General features: G+C 40.2%; 1 protein-coding gene across 1 annotated transcript; it reads left to right on the top strand.

Annotated features, from left to right (window-relative positions):
* The first annotated feature begins 45 nt into the window (after positions 1 to 45).
* LOC110497579 (visinin-like protein 1) lies at positions 46 to 7676 on the top strand. Its single transcript, XM_021573754.2, has 4 exons — positions 46 to 289; positions 2939 to 3105; positions 4637 to 4852; positions 5658 to 7676. The coding sequence occupies exons 2-4, from the start codon at positions 2944 to 2946 to the stop codon at positions 5853 to 5855; spliced, it is 576 nt and encodes a 191-aa protein (XP_021429429.1). The 5' UTR covers positions 46 to 289; positions 2939 to 2943; the 3' UTR covers positions 5856 to 7676.
* The last annotated feature ends 8642 nt before the right edge of the window (positions 7677 to 16318 follow it).

Genomic DNA, 16318 nt, shown 5'->3' with positions numbered 1-16318 from the left:
CAACATAAGATCAATTTGTGATGCACACGGGTGACGCCGTATGTCTACAGTCGCATTACCAAAGACTAGCGTGGGATCGGTCCCTACTGCCGCTGCTGCCTGCCTGCGCCTGTCTCATCTGGAATAGCACGGGAACCCGTTATTTTTCTCTCTGCGTCTTGAAGAGGCCAATTTTAGGGTATATTCCCATTTGGGCACTCTTGATCATCGGGAGGTTTTTTACTGTCTCACAATACACGACAGTGCAGACGACCATTAGCAATTGCATCTCCAAAAATTGTATAATAAGGTAAGAAGCATGTGTCTGCAGAATGTCGTTTTTATGTTGGCATGGCATGTATTTAAATAGTTTGAGATGGTTGTCTACCGATATAATAATTTCCATTCACGATGTATCACATAATTGGGGGTTTTCCTGCCCTTATTAGACACGTTTCAATGAATGAGATTTGGGGAGAGGTTTTGGCGTTTTATTTGGTGGATATGTGCATCCATCATTAACATTTGCATAACGTTTAGAAATATAAAAACATGCTTAACTAATTATATTTCGAAAATAATATCCATATCATGTTTTTCCGTTGGTTTATTCACATTTCACGAGAATGACCAGATGTCATTTGATTGGTTGATAGTTCATTTTTGACGTTTTTATCATTTTTAGATGGTGCGCATGGTGAAAAATGACATGAGTGAGTGGTGTGATTTCGGGCGGGTTATCACTAACCAGGTTTAATTCCCACACCACTGCGTCGTTTCTATCGGAATGCACTTGCATACCCACCTCTATGTCCTAGCAGGCTTATACCATGAACTGGATATCTGAAACGACATGTTCTATCTGCAATTAAATTGCATTTTTTTCTCCACATGACGTTAGTGTTGCGCGTACATGTGATGTGGACAACTATACATTTTTATATTTGGAACGACGTTAATCTAAGGGACTAGAATATTAAGCCTTCAGACCGTAGGAGCCAAACCCATTTTCACCTTCCCTCTGATCTCTTTTCTCATCTTCAAGCAAAATGTTCCTCCTCAAGGTCATTCCATGCCTTAGGCTCACTTGATGTTATGTAAGATCCAAATCATTTCAACACAAGCCTTTTGGTAGCATCATCTAAATATATGTCATTTTTTTAATGAACAATATCCTTTGCGCCAAATGTTGGGTATGCAACATACAGTGCAAATAGGCCAAGCCCGTGGCAATGTAGTGTGCCTGTGTATTGTGTAATGTGCCTGTATGGGGCATACATGGCCTCTGCAAAAAGGTCTGCACCTTTTTGGCATAGAAAGTGCACTGCTACATGGTTGTTGGTTCAAGCACGGTGCTTGCTGTCAATGACTCCATCACAATGTATGCCTACTGCATAGCCTACCTCAGGCCATCGACAGCTTTTGTCATATTATAGTTGTTCCAGTTACCATGGTCTCCCACAACTGTCCATTTACAATTAGTCTTTGAGTTCATTGTATTATGTTTTCTAGGACAGGATAACATTTTAGCATATGAGGCAACTGTATGAAGTTCCATGTATAGTTTCCATAGTCAACATATTGGCAGAACAGATGTAAGCAGTAGCCACCGCCAATCTAGGCTGTCAGATTTGTGACTTTTTATTATTTAAGATGATGATCCACTGTGAGAGAGCAGCTCACAAGTTGGGTTGATTCCCTTGTCGATTAATTATCTAGTCAATGGCTTTAAAGGATTAATGGAGTACTGCACCATCGATGCTCCCTCCCTCCGCCCAAAACATGCTGCCTGTCTGAAGAGAACCGCATCAACTCCTATCTAACTACAGACTCCCTCACTCTTCATCGTGTTATCATCTGAAGTTGCGGAAGGCATCGCCCAAGAATTTGCGAGATCAACATGAATGCCTGTTTTGTTTTTACAGGGACTTTGAGATTACTTGTGTAATGAAAAGCGCTGTATGAAATAAATATATGATTATTATTATTATTGCCCATGATCTCTATGAGTTACACACTGCTGACTTCATATAATTACTCCATTATGTGATGAGGACATGTCATTATCACTCACTTCGTTTTCATTAATGAATAGATTCCTCTAGAGGTTTATACTTTGACGTTATTAAACGTGAACTGCAGTTAAAAGCATGCGTGCCAACTGGCACCCTATTCCCTATATAATAAACTACCAATGTACACTGTACATTTGGGACGAACACCAAACATCAGGCTATTGGTCATTTTGGAATCCAGAACAAAACTCGAGTGCGAAAGTCTGTCACAAGAGACTATAGGCTACAGGTAAAACGTAGACCTAGGTTGTTACATGATAGGCAATGATCGAACGCTTGATGTGAGTCTTGCTGACTGCAGTGTTCCTGCCCAGCACTGTGTGATGTCAGGCCAGAGACTGTGGTGCCAACAGATTTAGAAAACACAAATAGAACACTGGCATCAGGCAGGCAAAGCAATTCATTATTGATGAATAGCTTTTCTATTTTTTTTTTTTTTTTTTTACTAATTTCATTCCTTATAAAGGGACTGTTTGAAACAAAGCAGATTTGAGAGCAAACTTGTTGTTTACACTTCCAATGAAAACCCTCTCTTTATAACGCATTATAAGCACGTTTATAACACCTTATGCGTTATGCATAATGCATTATAATGCACAACATACATTTGAATGTGTGATAGGCTATTTCTCTCACCATGATTCAAATGAAGAAATGCCTTATGTACTGTGCTATATTGTACTACATGTTGGTATAAAAAATACCCTGATGAAGGTCTACTGAAACTGAAACGTTGGTCTTGGATCCATTAAATGTTGCGAAGCATCAAGATCACCCATGTGCTGGAGTTTCCTTTCTAATCAGTATAAATCCTTCCCAGTCATCATTTTCAGAGATGTTTTATGTTATTGAGTCTCTTTGGTCATGTGCTTCCTGCACAACAGGCACCATGGGAAAACAGAACAGCAAGCTGACCCCTGAGGTGATGGAGGACCTGGTGAAGAGCACAGAGTTTAACGAACACGAGCTCAAGCAATGGTACAAAGGCTTCCTCAAAGACTGCCCCAGCGGAAGACTGAACCTGGACGAATTCCAACAGCTCTATGTCAAGGTGTGTTGTGATTGGCTACATTCTCTTATTGCAGATCAGGTGTGGTACATCTGCTTCACATGCTGGAGACATTCTTTATATGGTGTTATAACTTCTAACTAGGGAAATGATTGATATCATGATTATATAATGTGATTCTGAGAAATCTTTGTGAAGCTAGAACAGAGCGGAATCAGGGTTTGATTTCTCTGTTCGTATTCAAACGGCACTGTTGTTCAATATATTTTCTAACTGATCATAATGCCTGAACAGTTGTCCCTCTGAGCTATGTATTATGGAATCCTTGAAAATGGTTCAAAGGAAACCAGTAGAGGTGTGTGGGTAAAATCACTGGGGAGCCAAGACAGGAAACATTCCATATTACAACCTGTGTTGTGATGAATGGCTTTGTTTGCTCTATTAGTTCATATGCCTAGAAAACCATGATATGTTGGCCTAAGGCCGAGACAATAAGAAGACCAAGTGTCAGAATAAATTCGTTACATCACAAAACAGGAGAGCAACATCTGTCCGGTGGAGTCCACAAAGCATATTGCATGTAACCAACAGTTGCATGACCTATAGCATGGTCAAGCAAGTTCATCTTTTCAACATTTTCGGACTACTAAACCAACACCATAGAGTTACCACAAGTCGCAAAGAAAACAGGAGCTGCCTCCACTATTCCAGCACCGTTTCAAAGTAACATTTCAACATCATCAAATCGCTCACCTATACTTAGTCTAATACAGTGACAACTAAACGATTCCCAAAACAATTTAGTCCAATCAACGTAAGCAAAATATCATGTGGCTGTCCATGGTACTGATTTCTGTGTGTGCGTAAGTAGAAAAAACATGACTCACCCTACTACCAATGCCATCCTCCTCTCTTTCATGTTGCCGGAACGGTCTATGACTCAGTCAGACAGTACATACTATTAGTTTTTGTTTTCCCAGGCTACCTTGCTAAAATGCTTGCTCTCTAGTCCAACTAGTTATCATTAGCCTACCAAACTGGCTTCGCTTGACACTTTTTTTGGTGTGCCAGGACCATTCACAGTTGAGTTCACTCAGTTTAGCTCAACGCTGATGGCCTGTTATTGTATACAAATAAATATCAAGGGAGGCCAAATGCTCGCTGGCTTCCCTTGCATCCAATGTTACGGGTGGCAAAAATGTCATACTATTTTTGACCAGACAGCATTAGATAGATGGGCTACACATACAGAGACAGAGGGGCGCTGTTTCGCTCACTAGGATGCTTTCTCCGGTGAGATACATTAAGCTTTTGCGAATTGAAGGAAAATTCTGAAACACAGAGAGACGAAAGATAAAACCATTTCTGTTTAATAGGATTTTTCTTGGTACATTTTTGGGGGAAGCCTGGCTTCCCTTGGCATCAATGAATACACAACACTGAAGGAAGCTGTTCCTTTCAGTTAGAGAGCTAAGTGAGATAGAGCTAAAGACATGTTTTTAAACATCATGTCAGAGATGAATAAATAATTGGATATCACAGCTGTCTCTCAATCAATCACTCTACTTTGCAGTTCTTCCCGTATGGCGACGCATCAAAGTTTGCACAGCACGCCTTTAGGACCTTCGACAAGAACAGCGACGGCACCATCGACTTCCGAGAGTTCATCTGTGCCCTGTCTATCACATCGCGTGGCAGCTTCGAGCAGAAGCTCAACTGGGCATTCAACATGTACGACCTGGATGGAGACGGCAAGATCACCAGGGTGGAGATGTTGGAGATCATCGAGGTAAGGAATCACATTGATGGCTGGTTTCCTAGACACAGATTAAGCCACATTCTGGATTAAAAAGCTATTTCCTCCATTGAAATAGCTTTTTAGGAGGCCTCCCGGGTGGCGCAGTGGTCTAGGGCACTGCATTGCAGCGCTAGCTGTGCCACCAGAGACTCTTGGTTCGCGCCCAGGCTCTGTCGCAGCCGGCCGCAACCGGGAGGTCCACAATTGTCATTGCGCACCAGAGACTCAGAGACCACACAGTTGGTGTGGCTGGCTTCCTGGTTGGAGGTGTGCTGTGTTAAGAAGCAGTTGTGTTTCAGAGGGTGAGATAGTAATTATTAACAATTGGATACCACGAAAAAGGGGTAAAATAAAAAAGCTTTTTAGTCCATTATTAAAATTAGGTTTAATCTGTGTCCGGGAAACCAGCCCTATACTGTGTGTTTAAAACAAATTACACTGGATTGTTACCATGACGTTTATATACCATTTGTTAAAGCTATCTATCCAGTTTGAAGTAATCAGCAGTGCATGTTATTAGAATGTATTCTGCAAAGACAAACATGGCTAAAAGGAAACATTGAGACAGAGGACGGTCAAGTTTAGCTAGATAATCAGGAGAATGTGTAGGACTACAGTGATATATTGTGGGGGACATTGGTAAATAACTGCAGTAGTATTGAGATTAAACTTTGAACATGTTAACATATTAACCAAGACTGTCTGAAAATAGGTATTTCATTAATTATACCCCTGTTCCTTTCTGTGGTATTGCCTTACTTATCATCCCTGCATGTCGTCCCCTGTGTCTCTCTAGGCCATTTACAAAATGGTGGGCACTGTGATCATGATGAAGATGAACGAGGACGGCCTGACACCGGAGCAGAGGGTGGACAGGATCTTCAGCAAGATGGATAAGAACAACGACGACCAAATCTCATTGGATGAGTTCAAAGAGGCGGCCAAGAGTGATCCTTCCATCGTGCTCCTCTTGCAGTGTGATATGCAGAAGTGAGAAGGAGGTGCTCATCTGTATAAAACCAGACGTGTACACTCTCTTTGGACAGGCAGCACATGTTTTAATGTCTCATTAAGTTCTTCTTCTCAGCCATTTCCACAGGAAAAAAATTATGCTTGGACTATTTTTCAATGGACTCGCTTCTTGTGGTTGTATGCATGAGAATGTGAAATAGCTGAATCATTTTGAATATATTATATTACACAATATCATGATACGTTTATATTTTATCAAACCTAACCTGCCAATGTGAATTGTACACCAGTAATCCTACTCCATTTACCCATTCACTTTTAGGCTAGCTTGTATATCAGTGAAGCGCTATACATTGAATTATTCTGTTCTTGCAGTATTTAGATGATCCATGTACACTGTGGCAGCTAGCTGCTAATGCTAATGCTAATGCTAATGCTTAACATACTGGTAATGAACAATAATTCCTATGATAATTGTAACTCGTCTCTATAATATCCAAACTTCTTGAGCTCTTGGAAAAATAGAGACTGGAACTGTGTAGGTTCCAATCTTTGCATGCATGTGTTATGTGTTCAGACTCTATAATCTAACCTCTTCAATTTTTGCATCCTCAAGAGCGGTAATTCCAGAAATAGCCCTCCGAAAAAGCGTTTGGTATTGTTGCATGGGATGTACAGTAGTGATTCACCAGACCATTATATTATTAACTTCCTGTGGGAGCATGTTGCCCTCATTATTAATAACATTACGTATGTGTAATTAATATGACACGAGTTCTTGAATGATAGCTAATTACGAGCCCTTGCTGTAACCTCTCACACAGAGTCCAGATGTATCTGAAAGTTGAGTATTGAATTAAAGTCCAGCACTATAGAACAACTAGTGAATAAATACGCTGCTGATGATATACTATATTTCCCTGATAATATTATTCTATTGCACTGTTGCCATCAATCAACACCAGGCCAATGCTTATCCATCTTCAATGGTATCAACCACCCATCACTCTTAGCATTGCTGGATACATAATGCGCCATGATAACTCCAAATTGGTTGTAATTCTCAGCCTGTATGTTTGCCCACTCGATTTACAATACAAAAGTAACATCACACATATCAATATGTTTACAGTAGCACAGAGCACGGCAAAAATTGAACAAATCTTGGCTTTCAAGCATGGCGTCCGGAGCTTGTGAATTTCCAAAGCCAGATACGAAAAGCCTTAAGAGTTTACTGGACATACTGCGTTCCTACAAAAGGTACTTTTATATAAGACAACTTTTTATTGAAGGTTTAATCTTCTAATCTCTCAATAAATCTAAGTTTACAATGGTCTGTGATGGTGCAGAACCCCTCCACGAGTTGCAAGAAGTGCTAGGTAAAAAAAAAACAAAGCTTCTGTTTCAAATTGACTCCTATATGGATTGCAGATATCGTGAAAATGTGCATTTCATTGAACATTGACCCATTTACCATTTCGAAGCTATGCAGGCATGTACTGGCAAACATTCCACTCATTATACTAGTGGAAGCTGACACCGTTTTCTGACAGTTCTGGATACAGCATAATGTAGACTTGAATGCTCATTATTGGTTATTATTTGTCTATACTATTATGTGTACAGGATGATCCAAACTTCATGGCAACAATCTTTGTCAAGTAAATGTTTCTACTGAATATGAAAAATCTAATTTAAAAGATAAGTGACTGTGTATTTTTTTTTTGTTTGTTTGTTCTTTTTATACATGTGGCATGTGTTGCACCCAAAATTACATAGTTACATTCTTTATGTAGTACTAATGAAACTCAATAAAAACATCTATGGGCTTTTTCAAAAGGCATGGTCTGGTAAGTGTGATGCTATTCCTTAACCAATCAATCAAGAATGTTACACATTTCCGTGATTGATACGCCAACATAGAAATGATGCAAGTTGACAATTGGTTAGGTTCCAAAGGTATACATGTTGTGGTGCATTTATTGTTGTTTGAGGTGAATTATTCACCTTTCAAGATTCTCTGATTTAACCATTTCTGTCTATTTTCCCGCCAATGTCTGTGATTGCATTTATTACAAACAATGACTGTTGGTTAAGCTAAGATTTGTTATATAATCAGGGGTAAAAGTAAGGCGGTACGGTCCGGTACGGCATCCCAGCAAAATAGGGGGGGTTACACCGTGGGGGTACGCCATACCGGTAAAACATGAGCCTCTCACAATAATGAAAACAAAATGTCAAGAAAACTGTAGGCTGTTACACCATTATTTATTTCAAGGGAGGCATTTGGCCTCCCTTGATCATTTTAGGCCATCAGCATTGAGCTAAACTGAGTGAGCTCAGCTGTGAATGGCACACAAAAAAAAAGCGTCAAGGGAAGCCAGTTTGGATTTGGCTTCACACCAATCACATCACATTAGAAGCCAAACATCATTGACAGAACACTTGAATTGTTACATCTCATATAATCTGCCTTTTCCTAAATTAGACATGGATGGAGATAGGGATTTGTGGTTTTACTTAATTTTACATACTGGCCAATAATTATAATTAACGGCGATTCCAACCATAAATTCATACATTGTGCCCTTGGCCTAAGAGGATGGAAGTTCAACATGTAACTAGATGTAGTAACATCAGACTAATGTTAACTAGCTGGCCTGGCACATCGTTGCCCATGAAAGGAAGTTAGGCTAGAGAGCAAGCATTTTAGCCAGGTAGACTAAGACAACAAAAACTAAAAACGTGTATGACAGAATCATAGACCGTTTAGGCAACATGAAAGAGGATGGCATGGGCATTTCTCTACAAGTAGGGTGAGTCAACATATTTTTTCTACATGCGGGCACACACGCAAACACACACACACACACAACCCTACAGCATGGTAACTCTCCGTGGTTCTAAATCAATAGTTGTTTTGTAGTCTGAAAATGTTGGAAACGTTAACTCGCTTGACCATGCTGTAGGTCATGTAACTGCTTGTTACATGCAGTATGTTTTGTGGACTTCACTGGATCGGTGTTGCTCTCCGGTTTTGTGATGAAACAAAGGTGTGGTTGAATTTATTCTGCCATTGTCTTTTTATTGTCTCGGCCTTAGGCCTACAGTATATAGACACTACATGACCAAAAGTATGTGGAACATCTCATTTCAAAATCATGGGCATTAATTTAGAGTTGGTCTCCCCTTTGCTTCTATAACAGCCTCCACTCTTCTGGGAAGGCTTTCCACTAGATGTTGGAACATTGCTGTGGGTACATGCTTCCTTTCAGCCACAAGAGCACTGACGTTGGGCGATTAGGCCTGGCTCGCAGTCTGCGTTCTAATTCATCCCAAAGGTGTTCAATGGGGTTGAGGTCAGAGCTCTGTGCAGGCCAGTCAAGTTCTTCCACAGTGAACTCGACAAACCATTTCTGTATGGACCTCGCTTTGTGCACAGGGGTATTGTCATGCTGAAACAGGAAGTGGCTTTCCCCAAACGGTTGCCACATAGTTGGAAGGACAGAATTGTGTAGAATATCATTGTATGCGGTAGCGTTAAGATTTCCCTTCAGTGGAATTAAGGGGCCTAGCCATGAAAAACAGCCACAGGTCTTCATTCCTCCTCCACCAAACTTTACAGTTGACCCTTTGCGTTCGGGCAGGCAGCGTTTTCCTGACATACACCAAACACAGATTTGTCCGTCGGACAGCCAGATGGTGAAGCTTGATTCATCACTCCAGAGAACGCATTTCCACCGCTCCAGAGTCCAATGACGGTGAGCTTTACACCACTCCAGCCGGGGATCTTAGATTTGTGTGCGGCTCCTCGGCCATGGAAACCCATTTCATGACGCTTCTGATGAACAGTTCTTGTGCTGGCGTTTCTTCCAGAGGAAGTTTTGAACTCGGGAGTGAGTGTTGCAAACGAGGACAGAAAATATTTACGTGCTACTCGCTTCAGCACTCAGCGGCCTCTTTCTGTGACCTCGTGTGGCCTACTACTTTGCGGATGAGCTGTTGTTGCTCATAAACATTTCCACTTCACAGTTGACCGGGGCACCTCTAGCAGGACAAGATATTTGACAAACTGACTTGCTGGAAAAGTGCAGTGGTGACCCGTCAATCAGGCCTGGTGGGGCATTATTATAAATAATAATAACCAAATGATTCGTTTTTTAAAAACCTGTTTTGCATGTTATTTTGGCATTAATACTTGTCACATATCAGTTTGCAAACAACGTAAAAAATACATGAGCATTGAGTTAAGAAGTCGCATACAAACATGATCTCTTTTTTGCTTTCTTGAGTAAGGCAGCTCCAAAATGTAGGTGTTTCAGCCTAGCTCAGTGCTTTCTGTGGTGGTGGGGCAGCCAGTGGAAAATACGGAGCGTAGGGGTTGGTAATGTTCTCTAGTTGCGCTGTGATTGGCTCAGTGTTCTGTAACTCATTGGGACACGACACCACCACAAAATCTACGGGGAGAGCTCGAAACTTCAAGCCCCTTGGGTGCTGCCATGGAGTTACATTAGAACTGCCCAAAAGGCCAAATAAATTAACTGAACAATTTTGATAAAAATCTATGTCAAATTCATTCTGACAAATATATTGGTATTATGTAAAAGCTATAGAGGCCATTTGAGAGCTATCAGGATTAGCTCACATACTGAGATGGAGTGTTTCACTGTTGTGATCAAACATCATGTACCAACAGCAATTCATGTTTATCAGGAAATGATGAAAGTACAATTTGCATCTCACAGAGAGGGACCTATGTACATTAAGACACAAATATGAATTCAAAAGAATGTGGGAATATTCAATATACAGTATTCGTATTCTCAGTATTGTGGACTATAGGGAGAGTTGTGTACTAAAAGGGCCAGTCGTGGGCTAAAAAGCTTGCTCAATGGAGATTATCCATTGAGCTTTTTTTGTACAGGGTTAAGCTTCATCTGTGTCTGGGAAACCACGCCCTGACCAAACTAGAATAGAGACATAAAAAAGGAACTAAGGTCAGGACGTGACACACATTTATACATGGATAAACATATATATTATATACATGTATATCTAAAAGAAAGTGTCTGTCCTATATATGAGGGATATAACATTATATTTAACCCCTTATTTTAGGCACTAAACTATCTCCAGATACAGTGCCTTCGGAAAGTATTCAAACCCTTTACACAAAGCTTTATTCTAAAATGATTTAAATATTTTTAAACATCTCAGCAATCTACACACAATACCCCATAATGACAAAGTGAAAACCGGTTTTTAGACATTTTTGCAAATAATAAAACAGAAATACCTTATTTACATAAGTATTCAGACCCTTTACTATGAGACTCGAAATTGAGCTCAGGTGCATCCTGTTTACATTGATCATCCTTGAGATGTTTCTACAACTTGATTGGAGTCCACCTGTGTTAAATTCAATTGATCGGACATGATTTGGAAAGTCACACAACTGTCTATATAAGGTCCCACAGTTGATAGTACAGAGTCAGAGCAAAAACCAATCCATGAGGTCGATTGCTCAGTTTGGCCAGGAGCCAGCTCTTGGAAGAGTTTTGGTGGTTCCAAAATTCTTCCATTTAAGACTTATGGAGGTGACTGTGTTCTTGGAAACCTTCATTGCTGCAGCAATTTTTCGGTACCCTTCCCCAGATCTGTGCCTCGACACAATCCTGTCTCGGAGCTCTACGGACAATTCCTTCGAACCTCATGGCTTGGTTTTTGCTCTGACATGCACTGTCAACTGTGGGACCTTATATAGACAGGTGTGTGCCTATTTTCTCTTTGTCATTATGGGGTAATGTGTGTAGATTGATGAGGGGGAAAAAATAATACATTCATTTTAGAATAAGGCTGTAACGTAACAAAATGTGGAAAAAGGGAAGGGTTCTGAATACTTTCCGAATGCACTGTACACATACAAAAATGTACTCATTGCACTGTGACGCACCACCTCCCTGTACTGTTAGTCGCTAATGTCTCTTCACCTTCAGTGGCTCCATCTCTTCAGCCAGCTGTTCAATCCTGTTCCTCCCGTCAACATACTGGCAATCAACTTCCTTGGTAGTTTTCTCATGCTCCTCCAGCTCCTCCTTTGCTTCCTCCACAGTTTTCTTCTCACCATTCGATTCTCTGCTGGTTCTCTTGAGCCACTTCTTCCTGTAGCATTTGATGAAGTTAGCACGGTCAATTTAATGTAAAGGTTTTACAGAATCAATCAAACCAACATCGATCATCTCCATGGGAAATCAAAGCATCATTTGTAATCATGGATCAATAAAGTTGTATTTTTACCAAAGTGCAGATGTCCTCAGTCTGTTCCTCCTCGACATTCTCAAGCTCAGTCACACTGGCCTTGACCTGATTCACTGTGGCCTGCATTCAAAAATACAGGTAAACAGTTAAACAGCATTCATGTCATACATTAAATAATCATCATAATAATCATGGATCAATAAAGTTGTATTTTTACCAAAGTGCAGATGTCCTCAGTCTGTTCCTCCTCGACATTCTCAAGCTCAGTCACACTGGCCTTGACCTGATTCACTGTGGCCTGCATTCAAAAATACAGGTAAACAGTTAAACAGCATTCATGTCATACATTAAATAAAGGTGTATCATGCACAATAACAGACAGCAGCACTCTGATATACAGGACATGCATTTTTATTTTTGAGATGCAATTATCACAATTGTAACAAGCATGCTTACAGTCACAACACAATACCAGTCTTTTTCAGTCATTATGGGGTCATGATGGTGCTGAAGTGTGATGAAGCAACGCATCTGACTGTTGTCTATTCAATGCATCAATGTTTACATTTTATACAGCAGTGACTGACACATTACAACACAGTTCAAGACATTACCAGGGCCATGATGGTGTTGTGTAGTTTGGCCTCCATGCGCTGGATGTCCTCAGTGACTGAGCCCAGGTGAAGATGAAACCCGGGAGAGCTGGCCCTTGTAGTTTTTCAGCTCTGACTCCAATTTGCTGAGAAATGCAACTACAAATCAATACAATTCTGAAAGACAAGATCAGGTTTAGGGCGGAAACTTAATTCCCTTCTATTATCGCCTCCTGGAAAAAGAGATCAGTCCTCTCATGGGACTTCCTGGTTAAATAAAACATGAAATAAATAGATAGAAAATATTTACTGCTGATGTGTTTCTGTACAAGCTCTTTCATCAACCAATACAATATGAACATTGAACACATCTAAATAACTTAAAAGACATCCTCCAGCGATTGTTTTGCTTTTACTGTTGAAAGCGATATCCCAAGTATACTGTAAATACAGTTGAGTACACACACTAAAGAGCAAAAGATAGATATATTTTGAGCAAAATAGTGTTGTTTTTTTACACAACTGAAAACTTCAAGGAGTAGGGCATTCAAGGAGTTGGTCTGATGAGAATCTGTAATGTCATCGACCTCCCCCCTTGCTTGAGGAACAATAGAGGAGAGATAGAGAACAAAAGAGGAACCCCCTCACTTGTGCTATGTCATGACATACCTGGAACACCTACTGAGATGTGCCCCTTGTTAAGTAAATCAGGTCTTAAATGAGGTGAAAAGGAGAATGGGGTGGAAAATAGTACAGACCAGATGAACAAAATAGTTACTTACCGAATTTCTGTCTCCAGATCTCCCCTGAGGTATTTGGCCATGCCGAAGTCTGGGGTGTAGTATCGGTTGCGGTAAACCTGATCTCCTTCGACAGTGAAGGCCTCGCGACAGTTCCTCGGTGGGTCGGCCTTGTCGCATCACCCTCCTGGCTGCGTTCTTCCCCTGCAATTAAAATAGGGGAAGAGACATTGGTACCTGGGCACTTTATAACCATCGACTCGAGCAAGCAAGGGGTCTGTCTACCTTTTACATTTGCAGCAAAGTCTACTGCCAACTTAAACTACCTTCATCAAACTTCAGCCACATACAGTGCCCATTCTATGCAAGACAGCCTGATACATTACATGATGGTACAGTTAGAAGCACAATTGTCAAAACCACTTTTCTATCTTTCAATTTGATCTACCTCAATGCACTCTCCTTCAAACAGTTTGTTGGACTGTGCATGCAACATGTAAATATAATGAACTTGATCAGGGTAGAAACTAACTTTGATGATGAGAATGGATTCTATGGCCCTCCTGTCAATGAGACAGTTGGTAATGACTGGGTTGGCTATGCTTAGAGAGTCCAGCACCGAGGGGTAGTCAGGATGATTGACTCCCCTGAAACACAACAGAATACAAAAACACATTTCTACAAAATAGCTTTACTGACTCAACATGTTTATATACAGTTTGTTATGTGCATATGACATAATTATTTGTTAACATTAAGACTTCTCCACACACAGCGATAACTAAATATGGTCATTGACCAAATATGGTCAATAGTAGCTACCGCTATTCAACAACAACAATAAAAATGATGTCAGCTTTCCAAATGGCACCATATTCCCTACATAGTGCACTACTTTTTTCTTTCTTGGTTAAGAATTGAGACTGGGTTATTGACCTGTGATTTATGGTAAAAGAGGCTTTTAAAGTACAGACATTAGTGAAAGTGAGCAACATCATTAAACTCTCCATTGAACATATACAAACACACACACACTGACACCGCCACAGACACTCACACACAATCGTAAATCACTTTATTTATCTAGTCTCCACATTTGAAGAAGTCATAAGTATTTGGACAAATTCACTTATAATGTATTAAAGTAGTCAAAAGTTGAGTATTTGGTCCCACATTCCTTGCACGCCAAGACTACATCAAGCGTGTGTCTCTACAGCCTGGTTGGATGCATTTGGGGGATGTCTGTAGAGTCACAAGCTTGACGTAGGCATGACTTGCAAGGAATGTGGGACTGAATAATACATGTTTGACTACTTGAATACACTGTAAGCTGAATTTTTCCAAGTACTTATGACTGCTTCACATGGGGGGACTAGATACATAAAGTGCTTTCATTTCCAAACAGTAAAACAGATACGTGTGAAAATACCCTTGAATAAAAGGTGACATTATGTACTGTCGACTCACATGAAACATTTCAAATCCAAAATGCTGGAGTATAGAGACAAATTTAAAATGTTATCTTCACTGTCCAAATACTTATGGAGGGGAACAATAGTATGTGGAATGGGAGTCTGTAACACGAGACTTTACCTTTCACCATTTTTCACGAAACCCTTCAATGATACTCCTCTGTTAGTGATGGCGGCCTTTCCACCAAGACCCACTATTACAGCAGTCAGGATGACACTTTTCCCACCTGCAAAAACAAATCAGATCAAATTCACATGGCAAAACAACATAGCCGAAATTGGTCCCACTCTATAGGACGCATTTATAGTACAATGAATAGCCACAATAAAAAAATCAACTTGAATGAGTAGGTGTGTCCTAACCTTTGACTGGTACTGTATGTTGTATTTTAGACCCTATTTTACATCATTGGAGGTGTTGGTTTTGTGGCTGCCATCGGTTGAGACACAGCATACTATTGAATGCAGGGTAGGTGTCAGATATAAGAGAACGTTGACATGAGTGGGAATATCCATTGTTACAAATTAAACGGTCAGTCTTTTATAGGAAACCTATTGAAATCATAGAAATATAGACAATAGAATTTAAAAAATACCCATTCAAGTTGGCATTTGACGGTGGGTGGACCGGCGTAATTGGAAGTTAGAGTTGGAATTTAATTTAAATGTCAGGAGTCTGAAGGGATATGTCCATTCTATTAATTATATTTCTATGATTGAAATGACACCCACCCTGTATTCAAGAGTATGACAGACACACCACAAACACTTCAGATTATGTCAAATAGAGTCCAAACTAAAACATTTGAGATTTTTAAATTTTTTTATAATTGATGTTAATAGTTAATTTTTTTGTATTTATTATTAAACACTTTTTTTTTTACAAGAAATCATAGAATAGTTTGACAATCTTGTTTGTAAGCTTTCGAATGATATCAAACACGATCATTTTCAATGATGAAGACATGGATGTCTCATGGTGAGGTATGCAAAATTGGTCAACTTTGAGCACCTCTAAGGTTCCGTTGAAATCCAAAGGGGTGCAGTCAGAAAGCGATTGAAATCATATGGAATGACCCAGAGGTAAGATAAGGCAGAGAAAACATGTATATATCGTAAGGCATACAAAGTGACAGTTTAAAAATCCTCTTTCTTACATTGTTGCCAACATTCTGCAACGATACGCCATCCCATCTGGTTTGCACTTAGTGGGATTATCATTTGCTTTTCAACAGGACAATGACACAAAACACACCTCCAGGCTGTGTGAGGGCTATTTGACCAAGGAGAGGGATGGAGTGCTGCATCAGAAGACCTGGCCTCCACAGTCACCTGACCTCAACCCGATTGAGATGGTTTGGGAAGAGTTGGAATGCAGAGTGAAGGAAAAGCAGCCAACAAGTGCTCAGCTTATGTGGGAAC

This window comes from Oncorhynchus mykiss, chromosome 19 (assembly GCF_013265735.2).
Source record: "Oncorhynchus mykiss isolate Arlee chromosome 19, USDA_OmykA_1.1, whole genome shotgun sequence".
Lineage (NCBI taxonomy): Eukaryota > Metazoa > Chordata > Actinopteri > Salmoniformes > Salmonidae > Oncorhynchus > Oncorhynchus mykiss.
Note: the sequence above shows the minus strand (reverse complement) of the source record. Positions and strands in the feature narration are given on the sequence as shown.